We start from the raw sequence: 27,991 nt of genomic DNA, 5'->3' as shown, positions 1-27,991 counted from the left end.
CATGGCAGAAGTACAGTTGGTGCCTACTTTTGTAAACATGCAACTCTGCAAAAACTGTCTCTCAGGCCTGAGCCTAGACACTACAAAGTCTGTAACGCAGTGCTCAGCCACTCTACTAGAATCTCTAAAAATTTAAATGAAAGTCAAACGTAAGAGTCATAAGTGCAAAAAAAAAAAAAAAAAAAAGATTATATGTATTCAAAAGTAAATCATATTTTTATAGGAGGACAAAGCAGAGACTGAGTTACTCATTAAGTTGAAAATGCTCTGAGATACAGACATAAGGAATCTCATTTGCAAATATGAGTGTAGTTTTCCTGAGGCTGTTATATACACCATATCCTTAAAAATGTGTCATTTATTTTTACACATGACAAACCAATCCAGTAATCTTGGATGAGAAAAAAGACAACCTTTAGCAGACTGACAAACTTGCAAGACTTCAGTGACTTTCATATCAGCACAAATTAAAAATGAGCACTGATTTTTGTCCCAGTCACAATTTGCAACACTCCTACAGGAAACAAAATTGATCTGCAAGTAGCACATTCTATGATTTACACAGCTAAAGGACAGGTCAGTTGCAATTCATCCTGGAATCCAAAAATCCAAGTGGATTTCAACTGCAATATGATGGTTTGTATACTTTGATCTTATTCTGAGAAGAGTTTTATTTCCTTGTTTAGAGATTAGGATTAAAATCACTTATCTGCAGTGCTCAGTTCATATTCTGAAGAAATCAGTTTTAAGTGCTTTAAAAAAATATAAGGAAGAAATCAATTCTGGTGCTTGGCAAAAAGTTATAGAACATCAATTGCATGTATCATTGAAAATATTCATTTCATTGGATCTAGGGTTCTTCCTTACAATAAACAGTCAACATTAAAGAGAACACTATTAAGAATAAACTTGAATACAACTTAGACGCAGATTTCCATTTCTGACTTGGCCAGCCCTTGGAAGCATATTAATAGTGAACACAGATCTTACAAAAGCAGGTTATAAGACCCCTTGCAATAACATTCATATCTAATTAAGTACCAAGATCTGCTTTCTGGGTAGAAAGTGGTTCATAACACTTCAAGTGGGTGTTCCCTTCCTTGTGTTCTTCAGATAGCATCTACAGCCCCAAGATTAGCAATTAGCTTTAAGAAAACACAAACCTGTAAAAATGAAATAATATATTCTTGTGGTATGTGTGCTACTGTGTTACTGATACAATAACAGGAAAAAATCCTAGTTATTTGGTGAAAAGAATTTAGTGGAGAAGACAGTCTTTCCATATTTTGAAGCTATTGAGACTGTTATCTAATGTTAAAACTTAGGAATGACAAAAGTTCTTTCAAAACATATTGTAACCAGTTATTTCTAAGTAGAGTAGAATATAAGAAAGTCCACAGAAATGTAAGTATAGAAACATAAGTATGCCAAGCTAATTTAAGTCAGAGGCTAAGAAAAGATTAAAACAGTAAAAACACTGTGCAAACATTGCGCTAAAGCAAAATAAGCCTCCAGAGAGGGACTTCATAGCATACAAAAAAAATGTAGTCATGCAAACTGTTTTGACTTCTTTTAAATAACTTATCTAGCCCATTTGTCTCTAGAATCTAGCAGTGCTAGAACTGGAATATTTTCTATGTAGGTCAGTACTAGTCAGTTATGCATATTTTATGTACAGTTCCAAAGCCAACTACATTATAAACTAGTGCTTTAACAGGGAAATTTTCATTGAACTATAGCTTCTTGGTGATCATAAAAGCAAGTCCTTTTCCAATTGCAGATGTTGGAAGAGCACTGATAAGCAAAAGAAAAAATAACTTCATCTATGACAAGAAGGTAGCAATATTTTGAGATACAGATAACAGTATCACTTTTTGAATGCCTTCCAAACTTCCCTGTCCTTTACACAGCTGATAGCATGGCACAAAATATTTGCCTTCTGATGTAAATTTCAGTATTGAGCCAGTTTTATATTTGAAAACAACTGGATAATGAAATGACCGGAGCAGACACATGCCGCAGAACTTTTAAGCTTTTCGATCTCCAAAGGGTATATCTGAACAAGAAAATGGACTAAACCCTACACTGGAGAAACTGAAGTTGGTGGGGCACAAAGAAAGTTGTGAGAAGGGCCTTATTTATTCAGTTCAGACTGCGCTTTGTGCTTTGCTATAAATACTGCTTGGTAGAAAGAAAACTTTGTTCCAAGGAGGGTATGGTACTGAGTCTTGCAGTTTACACATGAGAAAATCTTTTCTGAAAACTTTATTAATATTCCAGAGTTTAAAAAAAAAAGCCTAGAATCCTTTGCTGTAAATCAATATTACAAAAATCAAATACTGAACTGCAACTACTCTAAATGTTAACATTATCACACAGGCTTTCTACTTTCAAAATATGCCATTGCTAATATACAGCAAATGTAGCAGTCTTCAGAATGACCAAGGAGTTGTATTATCAAATTGTATAATCAGTTCACATTCACCATTGTTCAGAAGTACACAGAAAACTTTCTACTTCAGAGACAAAGTTTTTCTGTTTTGAAAGGCATAAAAATGTGTTCTTGAGTGACAGTACCATGGTTAGTTTATAAATAATGGAATAGATGACACATTTCTATGTTAACTGAGCTTCTGGGTATAGTTCCTTAAAATGTAATGAACACCACTGTTACTGAGAGGAGATTTGGAGACTCTGCTATATTTTTCTCCTCATCACAAGCCTATTCAACACATTAACCCAGAAAAAAACTACCCTTTTTCGTTGCCAAGTTATGAACTGAATCACTCTCAGAAGAATCCAGCAAGCACCAGACATAGTATAAAGGAGAGAGCAGAACCACATAGCTGGAGGCAGGAGGAAGGATGTACCAGACCCTCTCCTTTTGGCAGCAGTAAGCTATTAGGTGAGCTCAGTTACTCACAGAATTACTGCTTCAGAAATACCTCAAGCTTTTCTAGTTTTAATATTGCTATACTTAACTACAATTGTTCACTGAAGAAAGTATTATTAATGTCAAGTTTCTGTCAGAAATCTCATCCAGAAAACCAATTACAGAGCAATTAGTCTTTAGAGTAGCTCCCTCTGGGAATACTCCTCAGTTACGTCTTCCCAAACTTTTTAACACCGAATGCAACTATGATCAGACTAGTGCTATAATATACAAATAAAACATCAAACCTTGGGATTTTTTTTTTAAATTAGAGTTCCCTTTCTAATTGCAGACCTTGTGATTTAGGAAAATGCTTTTATAGACTTAGGCTTTGAGGGAAGTTATGAATGATCTCTTGTACATAGGTTATGGGTGACAACATAACATCTCCGTTAATGAAACAAGGCCATGTCATTTCTAGTGGTCAAATGCTAAAATGCCATTATATGAATGACAAAGGTTTCAGATGAATGAAGCTAGCCCTTTATCCTGTGCTGAAATCCATTTGGAAGCAGACAGAGAGTGTTCTTGGTCACTGCAAACTGAATCCATAATTATGAACTTGGCCATCTCTTACTAGATTTGGACTAGAAATCCATTCCCAATTACATTATTATAAGTGTGAGTCTGCTAAGATATCCAGAAATCTGCCTGCCTCCTTCCTTGAAGGAAAGGACTTCCCGCCCCACCCTTAAGTGGAGGCTTGGTCATCTCATGAGAAAAGCTCTTTCACACTGTTATCCTTCTAAATGCCTGTGGCACAGTAGTGCCAGAAAAAGTTTACATATGACAGAATGTCAAGTCAGACAAGGCAATATTTCAAAATAACCATCTCATTTTTAAAAACAGAAAGCTATCTAGAAAAGTGTGGAATTGGCTTGACTTCTTTACACTAGAAATGATTCTCTATGACACTCTACCCAAGCAAATGGAAAAATATCTGAAAACCCACAAGACAAATACTATATTTTTCCATACAGTCTGTGCTTATTTAATCTTTATGTAAGAAGACAACATTGGGAAGGATGACTTTTTTGGCCATATAACTAGTTACCTCTACATTTGCAAGATATGATATGCCATTTAAGAAAGAGACAAAGTTAAATAGCTCTTTACTGAGAAACTGATTGTAGAAAAAAGGTACAAGACATATTTTAAAGATCACCGTATGCAAGAACGATGTCATTATCTACAGCCTCTGGACACTACAACCTTGGATTACTGAAAGAGAGAAAAACAATTTTGTAGCAGTCTTTTCATTTGTTAACTGATAGGAGAAGGGAGCCTTGAGGAATTCATTAATGCTACCTACTAATTCCCAGGAAAAGCATGAGATTCTCAGTATCTGTAAAGACACAGAACCAGAAACACCTGTTCCTTCACACTTTAATTTACATTTTGTGGCTGGACAGCAAAGAGAATCACTGCCCCTTTCTGACCTGGCATTTGCATTCATACAGAACTTTCTGGAAGAGGGGAATGTTTTTTCCACAAGAATAAAAGGTTCTGCTTAACTGAGAAGCTTTCGGAGCAGAACAGGGCAAACAACGAAGTCTTCAGCACTGGATACAAAATGGGAGATTCCTAGGAGAAGCAGTGAGCTTTTTTGCAGCAGACAGTAAACACTACTACAACCATGTCTCACAGGTGACAGAAAAGAGAAAAGAGATAGCCCAAGCAGGACTTGAAGAAAAAGACCAACCACACAGGAACAAAATGGATAGGTTTGCTTTTTCAAAAATGTTCATCCATCTCTGTTGGCAGAACTGATTTTCCCTACCTGTGAAGTTGTTCCTTTCTAGTTGGATCTCTGGATCCATACTCACTGTAAAGAAGCACAATAGCCGCACCTCAAGTCTCTGATCAGCTCAAAAGAGGATTGGTGAGGTTGGAAGGGAACTCTGGTGACTGTCTGGTCCAACCCCCCTGCTCAAAGCAGGGTCATTTACAGCAGGTTGCTCAGGATCTTGTCCAGTCAGATTTTGAGCATCCCCAAATATGGCTACTCCATAAATTCTCTGGTCAACCTGTTCCACTGTTTGACAAACCTCACCATAAAAAAAACTTTTTTTTAATGTTTAAGTGGAATATTCTGTATTTCATTTTGTGCCCACTCTCTATCATCCTGTCACTGAGCACCATTAGGAAGAGTCAGGCTCCATCTTCCTTACTCCCTCCTATCAGGAATTTGCACATGTTGCCAAGATCTCCCCCAATTCTCTTCTCCATGAGCAACTATTCCAGCTCTGTCCGCCTCATCTCAAGTATTTCAGATGCTCCAATCCCTTAATCATCTTTGTGGCCCTTCATTGGACTTGTTCTAGTGTGTCCAAGTCCTTCTTGTACTGAGCACCCCAGCACTGGACACAGCACTCCACGTGTCTCACCATTGCTGAGTAGAGGGGAAGGATCACCTCTCTCCACCTGCTGGTAATACTCTGCCTAACGCAGCTCAGGATGCCATTGGCCTTCTTTGCCACAAGGGCACACTGCAGGCTCAGGGCCAACATATTGTATATCAGTGCCTCCAAACTTTTTCTGCAAAGCTGTTTTCCAGCCAGTCGGCACCCCGCCTGTACTGGTGTGTGGGATTGTTCCTCCCCAAAGCCAGGACTTTGCACTTCCCTTGGTTGAACTTCACGAGGTTCCTCTCCACCCACCTCTCCAGCCTGTCGAGGTCCCTCTGAAAGGCAGCACAACCCTCTGGTGTATCAGCCACTCCTCCCAGTTCTGTCATCTACAAGCTTGCTGAGGCTGCACTCTGCCCCGTCATCTAGGTCATTACTGAAGATGTTAAACAGCATTAGACCCAGTATTGATGCCTGGGGGCCACCACTCGTGACTGGCCTCCTGCTGGACTTTGCGCCACTGATCACAACCCTCTGAGCCTGGCAGTTCCACCAATTTTCAGTCCACCTCACTGTCCATTTATCTAGCCTGTACTTTATCAGTCTGTCTAGGAGGATGTTATGGGAGACAGTGTTGAAAGCCTTACTAAATCAAGATAACATCCAGTGCTCTCCCTCATCCATTCAGCCAGTCATCTCATTGTAGAAGACTGTCAGATTGGTCAGGAGCGACCTTTCGATAACCAAGAGTGGCCTTGCAATGACATGGGTCAGCTCGTGTCCACTTTGTTTAAATGTTCCCTAACCCACCCAGGGTAAGCCTTCAGGGTTCCAAACTTTCCCTTTGGTCTCAGGGGCTTGGGATTCTTGAGGGCAGCTCTTACCAATAAAGTCTGAGACAAAGAAAGCATCCAGTACCTCAGCCTTTCCCATGTCCTTCCTTTGTCACCAGGGCCCCTCCCCCATTAAGCAGTGAACCCACTTTTTTGCTTGGTTTCCTTTTACTGCTGATATACCTGCAGAAGCCTTTCTTGCTGCCCTTCAGATCCCTCACCAGAGACTTTGGCTTCCCCTGCATGTTCAGATAGTGCCTCTGTATTTCTCCTGGGTCACCTGTCCCTGCTTCCACTTCTTCTATGCTTCCTTTTTATGTTTGAGTTTTGTCAGGAGCTCTTTGTTCATTCACACAGGCCTCCTGCTACCTTTGCTTGATTTCCTGCTCATCAAGAGGGACCATTCTTGAGCTTGAGCTCCTCCACAGTAATTTTTGTCTTTGCCTAGAATGCATGGAAAGCTTACAGCCTAGACTGCAACTGAGGGAAACAATATCCTTTAGAAGTTGATTATTGATGTAGTATTAGCAGAAAGTAGTTTATTTATTTAGTAATGCAAGTCATGCACAAATCCGTCCTGTTAAATGGAAATATTATACTTACAGCCTGATTAGGTAGATTGTCAGTCTTAAGTTCTCTGTGATTGGAATACTGAATATAAACAGGCTGACTGCGGAGGTGAGGTGTAACAGGAGTATAGTAGTTCACCATATTAACAGCAGCTTCTTCAGAAGCCATTTCCAAAAAAGCCTGCAATCAATATATAGCATTTTTCAATGTTCTTTTGTTTACATGAAAGAACAAAGCATCAAACCATTATTTATTCCCAATTCCATGCTTACTAAAAAAAGATCATGTGAAAGTATAGCTCAGTATTTTTGTTTTGCTCAGTATTAAAATATATGTATGCATACATGTGTATGTAGTTGTAGGGTTATTTGATTTGTGGGGTGTTTTTAAAAAGATTTTTACATTGTAAGTACAATAAATCATTAAAGAAGAGATGGAATAAGTATAACACTTGGGAAGCTATGTTACTGAAAAAAATCACACAAAGATTAAACAAACTAATCATTTTTTTTCACTTAAATATATGCATCTTAATCAGGCAAGATATTTCAATACAGCTGTCAATATCAATAATGACAATGCAGTTGTTGATCATCTATGTATTCTTACATACGATGGATATGTTAATCAATATTATTAACTTATTAGATCATTATTTAATCCAAAAGTATATTAAAAACTTATGATAAATATCAATACATCCTCAATTTGAAAATGTGAACATCTTGAGCCATCAGCGAAACATTTAGACAATGTTGCAATTCTTTTAAGTCAAACGCAATACCAAAACAGTCATATAACACAAACCATATTTCTTCAGCCCTGCTCTTATATTGAAATGTTGAAAATAACATACCTGACTTTTTCCTTTTAGCATCAAGAGGTTGGTTACTTTGCCAAAAGGGAGACCTAATGAAATGACTTCTGCTTCAGTGACATCACTTGGAATTTTACGAAGATGAAGGACACGAGAGGGGGAGCATGGAGATCTGTCTCCTTTACATTTCCTGTTGTCATTCCCATTAGCTAAAATATTTTAGGGAAAGGGATGGACAAGCAAACAAGACAAACTTATTATACAGTGTAAATGCCAAAATCTAAGAGAGAAAAATTGCTCTCTCAACACTGACACTGACTATTATCTACGGCTCTTTGAATACTAAGAAAGGACAGCTTATATACAGTCAGAGGACAGTTTAAAAACCCCTAAATCTTTTCCAGATTTCCACTGCATTTTTATTTTTTTTTTTAAGAAGTCTTGCAACCAGAGAGGCCAGTAACTTCTTCCCAAATCCCAAATCAATCCCAATCCCATATTTAGATACTACACAGAAAAGGGGAAGTCAGTAGTAACTGGGGAGGTAATACATTCATTCCTTATTACTACCTTATCTTTCTACAGCATCAATTCCTTAACTAGATTTAGTTGCTACCTTGAGTGATTTTTATTAAAGAAAGCCTCGTATTCTGCACGCTTGTAAATTAAAATGTCTTTGAATGGGATACACAGTAGTGAGTCATGGCATCCATACAGATTCTAAAATCTTCCACTTCAGTAAACAGCTTTTTTTGAACATGTTTATTTGGACCCTGTAATAGATAAGTAACCATCAACACCTTAAGGAGCTGACTCAGAGCCCTTGAGAGCACTTTTAGACAGAACAACACACCTGAAACAGACGTGTTCTAGAAGCTATCACAACGGAGTAATAACTGTCACAGTAATAAAAATTAAATTCATTAGCTTAACTCCAGATCTCAGTAATAGACTCTGCAAAACAAGCTACAGAAGAAGAAAAAAAATGTACTAAATTGAGCGGGAAGACTGCATATTCAATGGAAAGGAAACTGTACCAAAATCTAAGTGCATGTCACTCAGGTTATGAGAAGAAACAGCACTCTCTTTTGGCGTATGTGCTGCAGAAAGCTTTACTCCAGCAAGATAGATAGCCTTCACACATCACATGCTAATTTTAACCTTCCCAGGAGAACCCCAAAACATTAGGAACAAACATTAGTATGCACTTACTAAGTAATTTCAAATTTTCCTGTAAGTTTTGAATATAGTCTAAGGATGAGAAGCAAATCACACAAGTCATTCTGTACAAAGAACTTTACAAATTTTTTTGAACTGGTGGAAGTCTATAAATCTTAAAGTTGGATGATCTAAGCCCCAACAGTGGCACTCTAAGTCAAGGTACCTTATTCCTCTCTCCTCTGCCTTACAGAAAGAGTTTGTCATGCCTGGCTTTTTCCACGAAGAAATTTCAAATGGTAACATGTGCTCCATGTGCATTTTGAAAAATGTGAACAAATAGCATACTTGCTGGGGAAGAGATTTTAAGAGAAACATACTCAATGTGTATCATTAGCAAGCCACAACAGGATATATTACCATGGAAGTCTAATGACTTGTCCTACTTTGTATAATCTACTTCTCAGGCTCAAAAGGGATATGATAAGGTCCTTTACTTTACTTTAAATGAAGCAGCAAATTAAACTTGACAAGAATTTTGCCCTTAGTTTACGGAAGAGGGTTTCCTCGCAAAAGCAATAGCTTCTGGGTTCTGACTCACTACCACAAGTGACAAGGTGGATCTAAGCAGCAGCCAGAGCATTTTCTCCCTAGATCTTTACCGAGAGTTATAAGAGTTTGCAGCTGAGGCATTCAGCCAAAATGGAAAGCGCTTACTAGAACAATTCTGGCTTGTATACACAGATTGCACATCCTCTATTTAACTTGTTAGGATCTACCCATTAGCAAGCATATATGTTAGCTCTAGTTGATTTAGCTTTTGAACACTGATCAAAATCTGACCTAAAAATCTTACATGCTGTTAAAATACTTCTCCAGGTAAGTCACTCAATCAGCAGTAAAAGCTAGCACTCATTCCATTCCAAGTATAAAAGTCTGAGCTTCTGTTAAACCATTCTTTCTCCAGCTGTTGTCTAATATGAATCTTGAGGCAGAGAGCTAATCATGTATTTTCTCTAGCATCTCAATTTCAAAATGGCTTCAATAACTTCTTAAAGCATGCCCACAGTCATCACCTCTTCAGAATTTTATGCTAAAATGGGTGAAAGCAGAAAATAGAAACATAAAGGCAAGAGAAGCCTTATAAACATGGAGAAATTTGATGCCTGGCATTACAAGAGAGGTTAATTGTAAACATGATTCATGATTATACAAGCATTTTCCAAATCGATAATCTCAGATCAAGAAACCCAAATGCATTTTAAATATGTGACCCGCCATATAAAAAAAAACCTGCTACAGTTGTATTAGGTGAACAGCTGCATCTCAATAGAGATTATGTAATCCCCAAATGAAGTACAGTTATCAATGAGGAGCTAGAATCTTCTAGATTTATTAGGAGCCAGACACCTCTATCTTATTTTAAAGTTTAATATTATTTAGATGCTCTGAAAGTCACTATGCATTATCAGTGGTTGTATTGGTAATTAACAAAAGCCATGTGGACTCAGTACAGATTTATAGTTCTTGCCAGCTGGCTTCTCCCCACAAAAATACCATCTACAAAGGTCTGAAATATACTTAAGCTACTAAATTACAAGCTAATGTTGCTCCAAGCCAAGCAGAGGTCTTGACTTCATACTGAGTCAGCTAGCAGAAACATGACCAATTTGAGATGTGTAAGTCAAAGAAGTGCAAAAGAAAAATCTTAAGTTAGTTTCTCAGTCTCTTACTCCTCCTTATTCTCCACTGGAAATACAGAATGTAAGTCCTGAAGGTTTATCAAGGTCATCTGCTCCATCGCTTGCTCCACAACAAAATCAGTTATCTAGAAACCACTGCTAATAGACAATTGACCTTGTCATGAAAAAGTCAGTTTATGCAGCTATGGGCCACAAACACTCCAAGTCCACATAAGCTGATAGCATCTCTAAAAGAAGCAGTCCCAGCTTTGTCTCACTCCCAACTTTTCAAATGACCTAATTCACCATGTAACCACAAAGTTCTTGGCCAACATGTAGGAGTGGGGCACAGCACAATTTTTTTGGCTAGTAATAACACTAACATGTTTGAAGAAAACATGGCAGTGTTTTCACATTAAGTCTCCATATTGCATAAATAGTCCCAGTTTCCTTACTCTGCCTCTGTCTACTAATTCTTCCACCTCCCAAAAAATCATTGTGCTGAAGAATAATATGTGCAGCAATGTGGTGAACCAGATCAACAAACCCATCTGATCAAAACTTTTTCCTTTTTCCTACTGCTTCCCTTGCCAAAACACTGCCACTCATGTGACTCCATAGAGAGATGGTTTAGGGACAAATTGGCAGAAAAGCATCTACAAAATAAATCACAGGACTGTGTGTACTGCTTAAGAGATTCTGGAAGCAGGGCAGAAATCAGGAACAAGAACACCCCTTTCAGCAGGGAATCACCTTAGCTCTTTATCAGGAAACCAAACAATATGTTCCACCAAACAGATTGGTATAGAATATTCACCTTTTGGCTCTGTAATCCTGATAAACTTGCGATAATTCAAAACAAACTCATTTTAAACACAAGTGCAGAAAAACTGAGCAGGAACACAAGAACATCTACAGAATGCTACTTCCTTTATCATGATTATTGAAAATAGACATTTCTTGGCCCATTTCAACAAGTCAGCTTTAGAGTTCCTTAATACTGTCACTGAGTAAGACTTCTGGATAGATTCCAGTGGCTCTACTGTTGGAATCTGATTAGACTTCAGGATCTGCTGAGGCTGCTCTTGGAGACATTAAGGAATACAAAAGAAAAAAAACATATTAACGGTGAGCACACACACGTTGTTGAAGAACTGTGATTTTTTTTTTTTTTGGGGTATACCTGTAGCTGGAGTAGAATTGTTCATGGTAAAAGGCCTGTTAGTGACACCAGAAGAAAGAAGCTCGTCAGGTCCACGCTAAAAAATAAAAGACAAGGTTACCAGTAAATGGTGTTATGGAGAAAGTGGCTTAATATAAAAGCTAAACAACTCTTGTCATTTATCCTTCCTGAGAACATTCCCTTTATATACTCACCATCCACTATTCAGCATGTAGACAGCTTGTTATGAACTTATGTTTCGACAACAACAAAAAAGCAAATACCAACCACACAACTGTTCATTCTGTCTCAAGAGGCTATTATCAAGTTCATCTGTGTTACATTGATTATTTCTCATATTACTTATGCTACTACAAACAGTTTATGCTTCAAAAGATCAAGCATAACAAATGGCTAGGAAAAGAAATGAGCTGTTAACAAGCTCCAGGTCTGCAATTCAGCAGTGTTTCCAGATATGAATAAACACATAATCACACTGATCAGGCCAGTATTTGTGTCTGGCCATGGTGGAGTTTGAACAAAACTTTAGCTCAGTATATTTTCAAATATACCTATTACACATTTTTAATCTAATCCTTGTGCTAAGAATTTGATGGTAGATAACACCGTACTTAAAATGATATTGAAAATCAAAGCACATGCTTTAAGAATACTGACAGTTTGAGGCTCTAACCACTAGTAGAAGAGTTTGAGCACTTTAAGTTCTTCATCCAAAAAATCAGTGCTTAGCTGCCAGTTAAGTCTATTTAGCTAATGTTGAACACCACTCTAATATGCCAGTCAAGCATCAGCTTCTCCATATCATAGCTCTCCAAACTGCCAACAGGAAACAACATACCACATAGCCTCTAAAAGGCAATTGAGGTTCCTAAAACTTTCACCACATTCTACCATAAAAGTATTTACATGAACAAGCTGGACTAAGGGAGTAGTTCTACAGGACAGAGTAAGCTGATCCAAACATATCATCACCACTTTGGTGGAAGGGAAGGCTACCATTCCTCTCACCCCAGTATTCCCTGCCATGTCCACGAGCCGTTCATCTTGCACCATCTCTGGTGCCCGTCAGATTCTCTGTGAGATGGTTCAACTCCCCAACCTGTCAGAAAACTACACTGATTTAGGGTAGCCAGTTAATCAGCTGAAAGATGGTGCTGAAAGTGGGCAGGATCCAGATCAAAGGAGTGGGCAGGATCATTTGCACAGGAGACAGGTGTAAGACAGCATCCTTTTGGCAGCAGCAAGCCATTATGCTGGTTTATATTGGCTGTGGAAGTACCACTTGCAGAGGGTTTCGTAACTACTTTGTAAGTGGTCTGTGCTGCTACTAAAAGGGGCAGTTTTGTCCTTTTACTTCTTGCAATTAACCACATATTCCTGCTGTTTCCCTCATGCTGGCAAAGTCATTCATGAAGCAAGGTTTTGACCAGGCTAGGATGCTGAAAAGAGTTTTCAGCCAAATTTAGCTGCCCATGAAGAAGCACAAGAATTAGTGTGGGAAGCCAGAAAACATGCCTGCATTCATTCCTCTCTGTCAGCAGTACAGACTTTTGTTACTGTTAATCATGAAGCCACATCTTAACATTATATTTAAATGTAACACCTAATATGGCAAACACTCCAAAAAATCATCTTTACGTTAAAAGAAATAAAAAGCTTTGCACAGACGGCATTTACATTACAAAAAGTGGGACATTCTTTGGAACTACATTCAAAATACAAATATGGAAGATTATATCCCAAAGGGTCTGTTTTAAACCTGCTTTATGTTTTAAGGAAATTCCAATTCTAATCATTTTCAGTTGCCACTAATTAAATGCATTTGCAATACAACACAGGCTAATGTAAAGCCTAGCTTATTTGACTGAGCAATGGAATACACTATTAACCATATAGTTCATGATAATTTATTCAGATGTTTGCATTTTAAACTTACTTTATTAAATTATGCAAATGAAATGTTTAGTAGATTCCTGATGAGTATCACATTCTATTTGGATGTGTAATGGTATTTAGTTAGCATCCAATAGCAGTATTAATTTTTACTTGTTAGGAGTACTTTGAGTACGCCAGTATCCAGGTGTTGAACTTCTAAGTGTACTCAACAACAACAACAACAACAACATCGCTGCATTTTTTCAAGAAGGTTCTATCAAAAGCTTATGCTTTAATATGTCAGACTCTGGCAGCAGGTGCCTTTACTGAGCAACTTTTACATATTTTGTTGTTTCATTATGAACTTTGGCACTAATTTGCCTATTACTATTTTCATAGTTGAAGTCAATTTCAAAAAGCTAACATGCATTCTTGTAATTTCATATTTCATTTTAAATGCACTGATATCTAAAAAAATAGACCTTTTCAGAATAAAATAATTTTCTAATCCATATCATTTTAAAGGGTTTTCTTAATTGATTCCCCTCAAGATTCAAATGAGCATCTTAGTGCAGAAACCAGAATCTACTATTTCAGCAAGCTATGTATTTATAGTTTATGAAGAATTTAGGGAAGTGTGTAATGGCAAGATGTTTACAAATCATAAGTTTTTTTGATATGTTTACATGTGGGAAAATCTGTAATTTCATGAAATTTATAATTTACAATGTACTAACAAAATTAATAGTTTTCAGCTTAAATGTTATTGCTTGCAAGAAAAAGGGAGCACCAATAACTTGCAGCATTAGATATTTTGTAGGTCGCTACATGAGAGTGCAACTGGCAAGTTTGAAACTGATTCCCAGGGAAAAGTACCATAAGTATAACTATCTCCATATTTTCAGTTTGATACAAGAAGGATTTAAAATTAGCCTACATTTCATCATGTTTAAGTTAAAAAAAAAAAAAAAAGTTATTCCAGAATTTAATGAGTTTTTTACAGCCACAAGATTTTCATTTATTGATTGATTTCATTTATAGATTTTCATTTATTTTATTTCTATTACTTGATTGCTCTACTGAAATGCTCTTTTTATAACTTGTGATATCAATACTAAATTATACACCTACTTGTACAGTTACAGCATATTAGTTTTTGCTATTCCTAAAAAGCTATCACAATTTGTTTACTACAGTCTTGCCAAACTAACAATAACTCAAGCTACACTAATTTCTTTATTCTCAGAATGAAAATTACTGGAAAACAGACATAGTAACATTCTCTAGTATGTTCTTCAGTAATAAACCCAACCAAGTACTTCTTCTGATACAAACCTAAGAGAAATAAAGAGACTAACTCAAGTGGTTTGAATGAGGACAAGTGAGCAAAAAACACCCCTGGAAGGGCTTTGTATAAGAGGACTGCTAGCAACTCCGGATTTTTTGCAGAAAATGACCAAGCTATTTCTGAATTACAATAACATTATAAAGATGCTTCTCCATATCTCACCAGCTATCCAGCAATATGACTGGTAAAAACTTTCTCAGTCATTGACTAAAAGCAAAAACAAAGCTGATGCAAAAATGTTCTAGAAGAACACAAAGATAAATGAGCACAGTGACAGTTCTCCCTTAAATTGAAATAAAATGTGCATATGATGAAGAGACTCTGGATAAGTTAAGAAGGAGACAAATCCAAAAGAGGTGACAGAATTCAAGTTTCTGAAGCAAGTCAGCCTTTCTCCTTCTTTCTGTACCAGGAAGAGTTGAGAGAATATTTTCAAATACTTTGAGACATGATGAAGGATCTAATGTCATGACAAAGATCTACTATAGAGTGCTCTGGTAAAAAGGCTGGCAAGGCCTTGAGCATTCAAAAAGTCCACACAAGTTAGTACAGTCTAGCTAGTACACTATAAAATCTTACTAAATTTTACTAAATAACCTATAGAATCTTACAATGCCTCTACTTTCTGTGTACAAGTTTTGACTGGCTACTTTTTAGTTATTCACTATTTTAAAAGTCCAGCTGAGAAACTAATTAGAGCAACCAAATCTTATCTACAAAGCTCACCTTGATATCTTTCCTTGACTGTTATTTAGACACACCTGACAAGCACTTCTTTCAGCAGTAATGTCAGTTACACAGCCACTGGTTTTGCCAGGACAACTCTCTGTGATGAGAAGGCTATTAACCTAAGCGAGTTGTTTGCTCCTGTTCACTGTAAGGCCTCGCCGTCACAGGCAAAACTGAAGATGTGGACAAGGCGAGTAAGCACAGGTGCCTAACCCTTCATAGATAGGCATTTCTTCTGGCACAAGACTACACTCAAAGGCAGCACTGCAGCTCTACCTGAACGCTAAAAGGACTGTACCAATTATATGGTGAATCTTCTTTCTTTCAGATTACAGCAAAAGATGCTTTTTTTTTGAAATTACTTAAGCTGCTCTATGATTTATGTTTATTGATAGTTATGTGTGTTAATGATTCTGCAGTTCAAGTGTAAAAAAGGCTGCACTCATACCAAAATAATATAGCGAACATCTGAAAGTCAGAAACTAGGCTTCATTGCATCTTTATAAGTGAAATACAGTTGGAAACAGGAGAGTAAGTTAGGTACTCAAAAATACTCTTTAAAAAGATGTCCACTTTTCAGAATTACAGCAGTTATTTACTCAGCATTACCTCTGGAATTAATGAATCCTATAAACAACATTAAAAATATTGAAAAAGGATGTAAAACCACTTTTTTTCCCCCCAACTTTCAACTGCAATATTTTCCTTGCTAGTCATAAATTTGCCAGTACAGTTCAATTAATGACCAATGGGATAGTCTCAGAGAAACTTATACTAGACATGCTATTTCCTCTGAAAGATGTACTGTTTGTTTTCCTTGAACATAACTAGTCTTCTTTCTGGACTATTATTTTTTAGTCAAAAAACAGGAAGAATATGATTGTAACTTTTTATTACGAGATAGCTAGAACAACCAAGCAGGTGGTCCAATTTTAAGGAAGAATAATTCTTCTTTCACAAAAATACCTGTCTCCTTGCATATAAACTAAATTTTGATACTCTTTTCTAGAAGAAACTATAGGGAAACATAAGAACTACTGTACCAAAACATGCACATTTTGAAAAATGACATTTTCAAGTCACACCAGTAACAAACTGCTATTAAATATTCAGAAAATTAACCAAAATCCAATGAATACCCCATTAAATTTTGTGGGATTTGGGAAAAAAGCTAAGGGGGCATGAAGAGTGAAAGTTTCCATTGTCTTTTACTTCTGCAGTAAGCTATCTAAATATCCATCATATTGCTTATTTTCCCACAGACTGTGTTTGCAACAGCAAGATGCAAAACCTACTTCCAAAATGAGGATTTAATATGAAGGACAACGCCATTGACACCAAAATAAAGACATTTCAAAGAAACTAGAGGTCAACTAACAGAAATTTCAGAGTCATATTTGTATAAACATGTCAAACTTGCACAGAAAAAGCTGTCATTTCAACATGTTGAAACAGAAATAAATTATAGGCAGTGATCAGAAACAAGGAAACCTCCCTTCCCCTGCTCCAAAGACTCCCCCAAACACATTGGCTTGACAGGTAGATCAGCAGTCACCCTAGAAACAAGCCTGTTATTTTAGCACAGACAGCTGCTGTTCTGTAGGCTTTAATGCTCAGTGGCTCTGTTAGCATTACAGTCAGCTCTATTGTCTCCACTATTAATTATTGAAGCTCCCTGCTAGACCTGTAACAAGATACTACAGACTTTTTAAAAGTCACGCAACAATAATTAAAAAAACAGTGAAAAGGGAAAAAAATGACTTAAGTATTAGGCCTGTGGTTTCATTAATGAAAAGGTATAGGAGTTTTTTAGAACACCAAATTTAGTATTAAATAATTAGTAAAGCACAGAAGACCAGGATATACTTTGACATGAATTAAGTATCTTCTCCACTCATAACAATTTTTAAAGTATAAAGCTTTTATATCACAAAGATAGCTTAAACAAATGCTTCCTTACTGGCAAATGCCATAATGAAATTGGAAACACAATACAGACTCACAAAACCCCCAAACATACCACCAGAGTGTTTAGCATCAATTTCAAAGCCATCAGTTTCAACAATTGCATACAAAATGGTTTTGGAAAATACTATCCAGTCATCCTTTCTTAACTTTTCTAATAAAAAAAATGAACTACTAAAACCATGCAATCATTTCCCCATTTTTCTATATAATAGCTGGGAAAAAGTGATTAATAATAAAACTGACTATCCACACGCATACATTTTTCCTGTTGCCTTCTTCTAAACAAGTATTTCTCAATTTATCACTACAGACTGTTTCTCAAGACAGATGCATCAGTTTTAAATGAGGAAATCCAAAGCCAAAATACTTTTTAAAACCATGTAAATAATAACAGTGTTGGTTCAAACTACATCCAGGAGCTATGCAAATTGCAAAGAGCTCCTCTCTAGCTCATACATGTTTGTTGCTCATGTCAAGAGCAGGAGAATGGAAAGGGAGATGAGTTTTACCAAGCTACAGTGTTCATCCTTTACTGGAAAGAAGGGATAGAATGAAGGGGAAAGAGGCAGTGAAAAGCTCATGAGACAAGGGCTGGGCAGTGCCTTGCCTCTGTCCCTCACCATGCCAACCAGTACTAAATAAATGTAATAAATACACTGCATGATATACACCTAGACCATTTACCTTCTCTGCAACATCACCAATTCATGTTATAATAAGTATATATAATCTTATTGTAAGATGTAAAAGGAATGAGAATTACAAAGCACACCGCAAACTTCTTCAGGGCTAAAAACAACGGTTTTCAAGAGACCACAGCCAGAGTGTATCAAAATGGAGTGCCAAATACTGGACTTACAATTGCTGCTTCATGTAGCAACAGACGGCTGCTAAGAACAGGAAGTATCAAGCTGCTCATTTCAGAACCCAGGGGGTGCAGAAGGTTTGGTTACGCAGTCCGGTTTTGAACAGAGGAGCATCAGGTCGTAGTGTGGTTGCTCTGTATGCATTTAGTCCTTTACAGCAATAAAACCCTCAATGAGAGAAAAGCAATTCTGATCAAAGCTTGTTCTACCCTCTGTACCTAGAAAATACATACACTATTTCAGGTAGCAATGACCTAGTTAATTACTTTCAGCCTTTCAAAGCCGACAAAAGACCTTCTGAGAGACAAAAGGTAAAAGAGTCAAAGCGCGCAGGACCAATGTTTTCACTAAGCACGTTAGCTGTTAAATATGATCAATTCAGCCAACTGCGCTGGCAACATTGCTGGCTATATCACAGACATCCTTCACGATGTGGCAGGAGCCAGCTACATCAACATGGGTATCAGCTGGTTCACACAGTTAGCATACTATTAGTTGAAATAATCACAGCAGCATGCTAGATGGTATTCAATGCTTTAAAACTTGGCCAAAATCAGCCACTGCACTGCCTCAGCCATATGTGAAACTCAGAAGTCCAAAGCAAAACAAAGTGAAAGAAATTACGTTCTATATAGACTTATGTCTGAAGGAAGAAGCAGGTTCAGAATTTTAGGGGAACTCAAGATTTTCCAACAAGTTTGCTTAATGTAGTATATTTGTATAGTATACTGCCTAGATATATTCAGAAAGCACAAATGGGAAGCACTAATTTTTTCAGAGGATTAAATTTATAAACTCTATGTTTCTTCCACAGAATATTTTATCCTGTTCTGTAGCATAAAGTGAGAAAATTTCCTCAACCTTAATCTATAACTCTACTTACTTTTCTGGGAATAAACCAGAATGCAACATTTTCAAACACCAAACTGAATGGAAACTAACCCCAAAACCTCTAAAAAGATGACACTGCCATCATCTGTTACCTAGCTTAAATTATTTTGATCTCACTTAAAATAGCGAAGTATTTTTCCTTTTTATCTAATATTACCAAAAATATAAAAAAATATAAAAAATATGTATAATATATATAAAAATATATGTTTTTCAGCAGTATTAGAACCAAATATTTTTACTTGTTTTCATTCCATTAAAGCATTCAATCTAAGGCAGTATAACTTAAGATACATTATTGCACTTTGATGTAGATGAAACCGCTGTTGTAAGACATCACCCTTCCACAAGTCTTTATAATTTTCCTCCTCTAACCAGGTAACTGAGGGTAGTACAATTAACAGTTTAGACTAAACAGCACAGTCAAATCATTCACACACTACAAGGCATTTCAGGAATGCTGCTGTTACCAAGTTATCAAATCACCTTCAAAAAGTGGTGCTGAGTCTCCCTGTAGTTCAGCCTATTGGTTAAATATTTAAAAAAGTTGCATCTAGATAACCGCACAAATCCAGTTTATATTTTACAGACTATGTTTTATGTCTTTAGAAGCATTTACACTCATTTTACTAATACAATTGCTTAAAAGATGTGGAAAACTATAATAGGCAGGTATAAGATTTTTAAACATGTATTCAGAACCTTATTTTTTATATCTAAGGTTTAAGCTGACTTATGTTTGCAGTGTGACTGAATTTGTCATGGGTTTGAGGTTTGCTGAAAAAAATTAAACTGAAAATGTCATAGCCACAAAGCATTGTATCTTGAAACTCTTAAGATACATCTGAAAATCAAACCCATTTGAAAAAAAAACCTAATACTGCGTGAATATCAAAAGCAACAAACAAATAAATGGCACTATTTTCAATTAGGTAAATTTTTTGTACTTAAGTATTCTCTTTTCCATTTTTAGCTATAAAAATTTTTTAAAAAAGGAACAAACTGCAAGACTTTTACAAACGGTTACTCTTTTTTATCAGTCCTGAATACAAGTGAAAAGTTCATTTTGAAAATTATTTGGGAACTAATGACAATTGGATCAATTGTTCGTCAGATGAAACAAGCAATCTGCAACAAAACTTCAACTGCCTGCCTGCTTTTACTGTCATCTAACTTGTGCTTCATGCTCCATGAGGCAGCAAAATAATTTCAACTTGAAACAAAATATGCTGATTCTAAAATCAAGAGTATAAGAGTCCCGTCCCTCCCCTCCCCAAGGATACCAAATATACTTAAGTCTTCTTAGGGCTGACAATTTTAGAACTTTTCTTACATTTGGCATTTTATTTCAGTGTGCCAGACTACCTACGATCCCTGGTCCGAGTCTGAATCTGCCAACATTGCATTTTAGAATCTGCTTGAAAGGTTTGCAGAAGTTAATTCTGCAAATAATTTTTACTTATTTCTTCCCACACACATACATATAACACCACAGAGCCAAAACCAGGCTCATTATTTAAAGACAAGAATTGTGCAATGTCTTTTCACATGTGCATGCAAAACAAAACCAATATACTAAGAAACTCTGGTAGTATTACATCCATGTTCTAAATTGTACTCATACACCTGACATGATAATTACTAATAACAGCACTATGACTAAAAAGAACCCTAACTTGTCAAACTGGCAATAACTCCCTACACATCGAGATCAATGAACAGAACTCAGGAAGTAAAAGCCCATCCTATAAACTTTGCGTAGAAAGCCCTAATTGTATTTTTCACAAAGGAATCCCACATGGAATGTATTACTTAAATCATTAACAGCTTCTGGACCAATCAAAGAAATAGTTCATCCAGGTTGAACTCAGAGGAGGATGCATCTAAGCACTGGGAAAAGAAAGGAATTTTAAATGAGTCATACAATTTTACTGTATTTCCAAAATCATATCTGATTAACACAAGAATCAACAATTATACTTCACATACTTTAATCAACACTCTCATTTAAAGTACATTGCTAGAGAAACCAGATGCTGCAGTGATAAACTGCTAACTAAATAAAATAATTTGAAATTATGAAGATATATTGAAAGTACAAGGCGGCACAGGAGTACATTGACTATTCTTATATATTTTCAGGTCTCTCATAACGACAAACATCCACAACAGCAACTTCTGCTTCCATAGCTACCTGGCAAAAGGAGGTCATGATCTTCCCATTTTAAATATTTGCCTCGCCACTATTTGATAGATGCTCTGAAAATACAAAATACACCCATTACATACAGTTTTGAATTGCACTATATGCATCACTTACGGTTCTAAAGCAAAACCAACTCCTCCTCTTTAGAATGCAAAATTATTTGAGGCATAAAACCTTGTCAAACTTGGACTAAAAATCAATTAAGAATCATCAAACTCGAAACAACAACTAGTACAATTTAATATACATAGAGAAAAAAAAGCAGCACTGGCACAATTAAAATAATTTAAAGCATTTTTCAACATTTTGCATATAGTCAGTTTCACTATAGCTAGAAAATCAGAAATCAGAAACCAAAGTACTTGTTATTTAAGGAATTCAGGTTATATTTAACTGAACAGTTTTCTAGTATTAAGGGTACTTACCAATTACGGTAACAAAAAAATAAAAACATACTTTCTGAAAGGACCTCTGCTTCATTTCTTAAATATGATCTGAGCATTCCATCTCTACTTTCTATCTTAGAACACATTAATTCTATTCCTGCCTCTTTCCCAAAATAAAAAGGCAGCTAAACATATGCCAGACTACCATGAGTTTTCATTAAGCAAGAAGCTAAAGAAGAATACAAGAGTCATTTTTCCTGCTTGACTCCTCCTCACAAGCCTTCATCTAGCAATATAGTAAGGGCCCAGTGACAAAGAGTGCTTCTTTAAGTTGACAGTAACTCAATCCATGTTTCAATTAAGTAGAAAAAAAAATTTTTCATAACATAACCAAAATACTGTATGCTTTTTCTCTTTCTTAAAGACAACTTGCATATATCCTTATCAACACTAAGGCATACAATTTGGCTACTTGTTAAAATGTTTTCCTAAGGAAATGAATTGCTACATTCAATTTTTAGAGAGGGAAAGTAGAAGAAGGCATGCTAGTTTGGCTCTTTTAATTGCAGAATCTGGTCTTCAAAAGATGTTGTAAATATTACTTAAATGTACCAGGAAAATCCATGTCTAACCATGTTACTATCCCATATATTTTAAAGACTCATGAGATATTTGATATGACTAAATTAGTATGTAACTGAAATAGATAATTCAACAGACACCCACACCTCAGACAACAAATTTATCCATATCCAATTTATATGACACTGGGGCTGAACTTCCTGATGCAAGTCTTCAACAGCAATATCAACTCAGGCTATTCTTCTAATGGATTTCCACACCACTTTCCCACTGTGAACCAAATGGGTGCATTAATCCAATCAAAAAATAATCCACGTCGTGTTTGCAACAGAATCACGAACTGCATCTGCAAAGCTGAGGCCATGGTTTCACAACACATCCCAGCTGAATTAATGGCTTATTGTCACAGAAAAGATGAATCAATGGCTTATTGCATCATTTGCTTTCCCTCTATTCCACTCCATCTCACTAAAAGGTAAGGAAATGCAACTTGCCAATCTGGCAAAAAAGTCACCAAAAAACCTCAAAAAATACCCCCACTTAAAAAAAAAAAAAGTGGAGAGGACTAGCCTGGTTTAAGTAACAATGAGCTTACTCTGTGTTCAGACAAGCTGGATCTGGAGCTCAGAATAAAACAGAAGAGATTAGAACAAGACTTCACTCTTTCAGCATCAGTAAAACATTGCATTTCCTTCATGAAAACATACCCTGCTTAGTGACAAGCAGCAAAGGCCAGAAGAAGAAGCAAGATAAGGGGAAAGAGTCCAGTCAATATTGCTAAGGTTTTAATAGCAACAACAACAAAAAAACCCACACTATATATAATATATTCCATAGTTGGGACAGCAAGCAGCTATTTATTAAAAATCAGCAACTAACAACATCTATTTTCCACTGAGCAAAAGACATTTAAAGTCAATCAATATCTTTCCTCCAAAAAGAGTTTAACAACTGTAGTACTTGCATCACTTACTTGTCTAGTGCTAACCGTTCTTTAAAGACACAGATTCTTTTTCCCCTGCCAAAACAGGGCATTTTTATTCACAAGAAAACTAGCACCATCCACTTATAAAATTCAGTTGGAGACAAGACACTGTAGTTTTATAGCACTGTAACCAAAAGAGTTAATACAGTCTTCAACCTCACATGGTCTACCTTACCGTAATACCATAAAAACTTCTACGTCCTATTTCCACTATGACTTTTACAGGAGAATAATCAGAAGTAAACACTATCACAGACACAGACTTTCAAGCTAGCTTCATGAAGACCAGCTCAGGTTTGGGAGTGTTTAGGAACTCACACACAACATCTAATGATTATGGCTATACTTCCTTTGTATCCAGCCTGACTTTTGAAGCAGCGCATCTACACTGCATTCTACATTCTTACAACTTGGCTTATATGAACTGGTTTACATGCCAGCTCTGACTTCCCCATTAACACTATCTAACATTTCCAGCTTTAGCACAACTTATTTGTGCCAGGCTCAAATTCAAACTTGCCTATACTCTTTCCACACTTCATCTAGTTCTATGCATTCCTATGTTAAGTTAGCTAAAGCTAGTAAGTAAGTAGCCAGCCACAACTGGACTGTCCCTACCTAAAGAAGCAATCACTGAAAAGATCAGCAAGTTAACGTAAAATTCTTATTGAAAAGAGATCTGCTAATGCAAACTCAGGTTGATTCATGTATATCTAACAGGTTTAGAGGTAGCTCTGTTTAACTAAGAATTATTTAAAAATTAAAGCATCTGTGCACTATAATTGTGTTGCAGTTTCTATCCAAAGAGACAACATGAGGATAGCCATATTAGGGCATATTAGTTCATCTGGCCCAGAATCTCGTCTCTGACAATTTCTAACAGGTGATGCCCAAGTATTTAAGAAGAAAACCAACATGCAGCAGTATTTTCTCAAAACACTCTCCCAGAACACCACAACACATGCAAGAGAGTTATCTGCAATAGAAAAGGATGCATGGAACATTTCCAACAGAAGAATAAATATTATAGATATGAGCAACATGTTAAACATACAGGTAAATGTGTAAATATAATGTATCCTTTACGGTAATGACTTACACCACACAATAAAAATCAACATCTAAGGAAAGGAAGAAGTATAAATTACCACCACATTTAAAATGATTCTTCTATGGACCAGGAAACCTTCACCTAAATAATTTAATCATTATTTAAGACATTTTAAATCAATTGATTCTGATCATCAGTCAGACTTCCATTTGGAAGAAGATCAATACCAATAATCAAACAATGCACACATGCAGCAGAACTCACTGACTACTAGACTGCCTCTCCAAATCCCTTGGCAGAGCTACTCTACAGAATAAGATTATATAAATCTACAAATTAAGCTCCAGGTAACAGGCCTGTATATTTCTGGGGCTTACATTCCTTAGACTATCGCTTTTTACATTTATGTTATGTGCAATACATTACATGTGTTTCTAATTCTGAAACAGATTGCAGGACCAGGAGATTCAGAAAGACACACAAGGTCACAAAATGTTTACAAACAGGGTTTGATCTATTTACACAATATATAATAAATTTATCAGATATTATTTCCATAAAATACAATCTAAAGACTGCAATAATTATGAGACATCACTTCAACAAATGCCATATTGTTTTTCATGGCATGAAATGTGGGAAAACCACATTTTCCCCCCTCCCTAGAATACTAACTCTTCATCTTCAAAATATATAACAAGAAAAAAAAAAACTTTAAAGGCAGATGATATCACATGGGCTCACAGCAAACTGATAACAACTTCAGATTCATAAGACAACAACTTGAAAACCCTATGGTGTTGTGGTTTAGGTCAGGACAGACTAAATGCACAATAATTGGATACCTATGGAATTTGGCTATTTATTGCCCCTGTGAAAGAGCGATTATTACTGCAAAGAATATCACAAAACTACAGAAAAGCAGTTTGCTCTACTTCCCTTTTCCTTGCTGACAGTGGCAGTGCCAGCAGTCGGGAGGAGCAGGGTGCTGAGCGTGCCGGCTTTGGCTGTGCAAGCTCAGTCTCAGGTGTTCCTGGAGGTCCTCCACGGCCAGGTGACCCCAAGGGCGGAGCTGTACTGCTTCCCTTTGGGTGGAGGTGGATGTGGTTTGTGAAGGGGAGAGCATCTTCCAGACTTTTTGATCTCTACTGGTTGGTGGACTGCACTGAGCTGTTGCTCATTGATTGGTGTAATGAGTCACTGGGCAAATATTTGTGTGCAAGTTTAGTTCTGTGATTGTTACCCTTTACTTTTCATAACACTTGCATAATTGTGCTTTAGCAAACAAATCACAATCCTTAATTACTACAGAGCAACATACTATCAAACTGGGGGCCTCCAACATTGGCCTAACTACTCAAGTGATGTCAGCTCAGCAGGCCAATGCTCATTCCAACCCTTGCTCTACACCTCCATTACACTTGCATGTCTAATGTATGTAGTGGGAGGTTAATTGCATCATAAATAACACCCTCTGCAACAGTCTCCAGATTATTACATACAGAATTATAACAACAATGGTTAAGATTACAAGTGTTCCCAACAGCACAACAATGAGATGAGCGAGCAGATGGAACAAGGCATTTGGGTTCCAACCAGAGAATATATCATACCACTACAAGAAGTGTTAAATACATTCCTGTGCTCATGTAACACTTTGGTCTCTACTTCTTGGTTGGTATCTAGGCTCCCTAATAGCTCTGTCATTTGTATCTCTAATCCCGCTTAGTTTTGAAGGATGCTATTCAGGTATTCCCCAGCCTCATAGTTGGGTACTGTCCAGTGAATATTTTCTTTAGAGACATTTTTCATGTCTACCACTGTGATTACTGGGGTATGATAGGTGTGATTACCAATTATAGACACAGTAGCATGAGTATTACATTCTCACGCAGGCAGGAATGAGCATGTTTCATCTTCCCACTCTACTGGTAGACCTACAGATATTACACAAAGACTCTTGTTCTAATTAGTGGTTACAAAATGTTTTTCTCTAGGATACCTTGAGTTCCGCTAGTTGTGCAAAAGTCAGTCACAGTGGGAGGTTCCTGTGTGTATATCCATTTCTATTCTGGTTTACTCATAATATCTTATTATTACATCCATCACTTTCTAAAATTTCATGTACACTTGTTTAACCTACAATTCCCTCAGCTTTTAACTACTTAAGTACAGGTAGCAATTAGTTGGTTTCCCTTCTGTTTCAAACATTTTACCTTCTTGACACTCCATCTTAGACTTCTTTTGTCATACTTTCTTAAAAGAATATTACTGAAATCAACAATTTGATAACTAGGTTTGGCTGTTCCTTTTAAAGTTGTTGCTCTTCAAAGGTTCATTCTGCAAAACAATAAAAAGACCTACCAAAGCCACCAGCTTGTTACAGTTTGCTTTTAACTGTGATTGCTGAAACTTCACTTAAGATTATTTAAGATTACATCCATCTATTACTTAAGTTTGAACTGTTTCTCTACATTTTTTAATGATCAGAGATTTTGCTACATCTTATGACATTTTCCAGCCTTTTCTGGTTTCTTCTAATAGTGTTGGTAACTGAACACGTTGGCTCTACTTTTCTTGAGATCTGGGAATAATATGGGATATCTAGTCAACTCCATGTTCATCTGTCCATAATTTCATCATTTCATTTCTGAAATTAAAGAATCAAGTCTGCCAATGGCTTTCAGATGTACCATGTCTCCACCAATTTTGTTTTCTGATATTTACTATCATGTTTTTAGTAGTGGCATGGACTACTGGGTAAGTCTCCAGCCAGCCCAGAGTTTTATCTGCCATGGGTAGACAGATATGCCCCTATCCTACTGCTCCTGCACAAAAGTCCAAAGTAGGTTATTTGCCATGCACTGCCAAACTGGCAGTTTAAGTGTCCTTTGTGTTTTGACATCTTGGTTGTTTAGCTTTTTTCATTAATGCACAAGTTTTGCAGGCCTTTGTTAATACTACAATGGCATCTCTAGAAAGTCTACCCCTCCTCAGTCTCTTGCCCAGCAACATATGTCATCTCATCCTACGTGTCTGATGTTTTATGAACTACATATAATTCCCCTTTATGTTTCCAGTCTAGGTTTTTGTTGATTGTGATGATCTGAGCAGCTTGGCCCACCTGGCAGTTGCTGATTCGTTCTTCAGTATCCCTTCCCTTTGGGATATGGACATCAACATGCCACAGCTGCATGTCAGGTTCCCCCCTCCTCCCCGCCCCCCCCCCCAAATCCTGGGCAGCATTTTTCCCAGAAGTCAGCCATCCAGAGGAGCTTTCCTCATGTCCAAATGCAGTTTTCACTATGTGACCCAGCTCCAGAGGGTGCTGGTCACTATCCAAGAATCAGTATATAGGTATAACCTGGGCCATTTCCTCTGTAATGCTACATCAATGGCCAGTCTTTTGCCTTTGGACTCAATTGTCTTTCACATTCATCCACCTTTATCACATGCTGGATGGGACTCCAAATTGCAGCTTTCCATCTCTTCCAGCTGCCAATAATTTGACAAGACCCATCACTAAACAGGACATACTGCTACTTGTCTTCAGGTAGCTTGTCATATTCTAGGCATAAGCG

General features: G+C 36.8%; 1 protein-coding gene across 2 annotated transcripts in view; it reads right to left on the bottom strand.

Moving 5' to 3' along the window:
* Nucleotides 1-27,991, bottom strand: part of PTBP3 (polypyrimidine tract binding protein 3) — a 61,194-nt gene that overhangs the window by 19,663 nt on the left and 13,540 nt on the right. The window contains exons 2-4 of one of the 2 annotated variants that reach the window (XM_067315136.1): nt 11,524-11,599; nt 7,540-7,709; nt 6,717-6,863 (exon numbers count right to left, since the gene is read on the bottom strand). In XM_067315136.1, the coding sequence (XP_067171237.1) occupies nt 6,717-6,863; nt 7,540-7,709; nt 11,524-11,548 (342 nt within the window). In that variant the 5' untranslated portion in view covers nt 11,549-11,599. Of the gene's footprint in view, nt 1-6,716; nt 6,864-7,539; nt 7,710-11,157; nt 11,194-11,523; nt 11,600-27,991 lie in introns of those variants that run through there. The other variant, XM_067315137.1, reaches the window with a different exon arrangement.

Source organism: Apteryx mantelli, chromosome Z (assembly GCF_036417845.1).
Source record: "Apteryx mantelli isolate bAptMan1 chromosome Z, bAptMan1.hap1, whole genome shotgun sequence".
NCBI classification, from domain to species: Eukaryota; Metazoa; Chordata; class Aves; order Apterygiformes; family Apterygidae; genus Apteryx; species Apteryx mantelli.
Note: the sequence above shows the minus strand (reverse complement) of the source record. Positions and strands in the feature narration are given on the sequence as shown.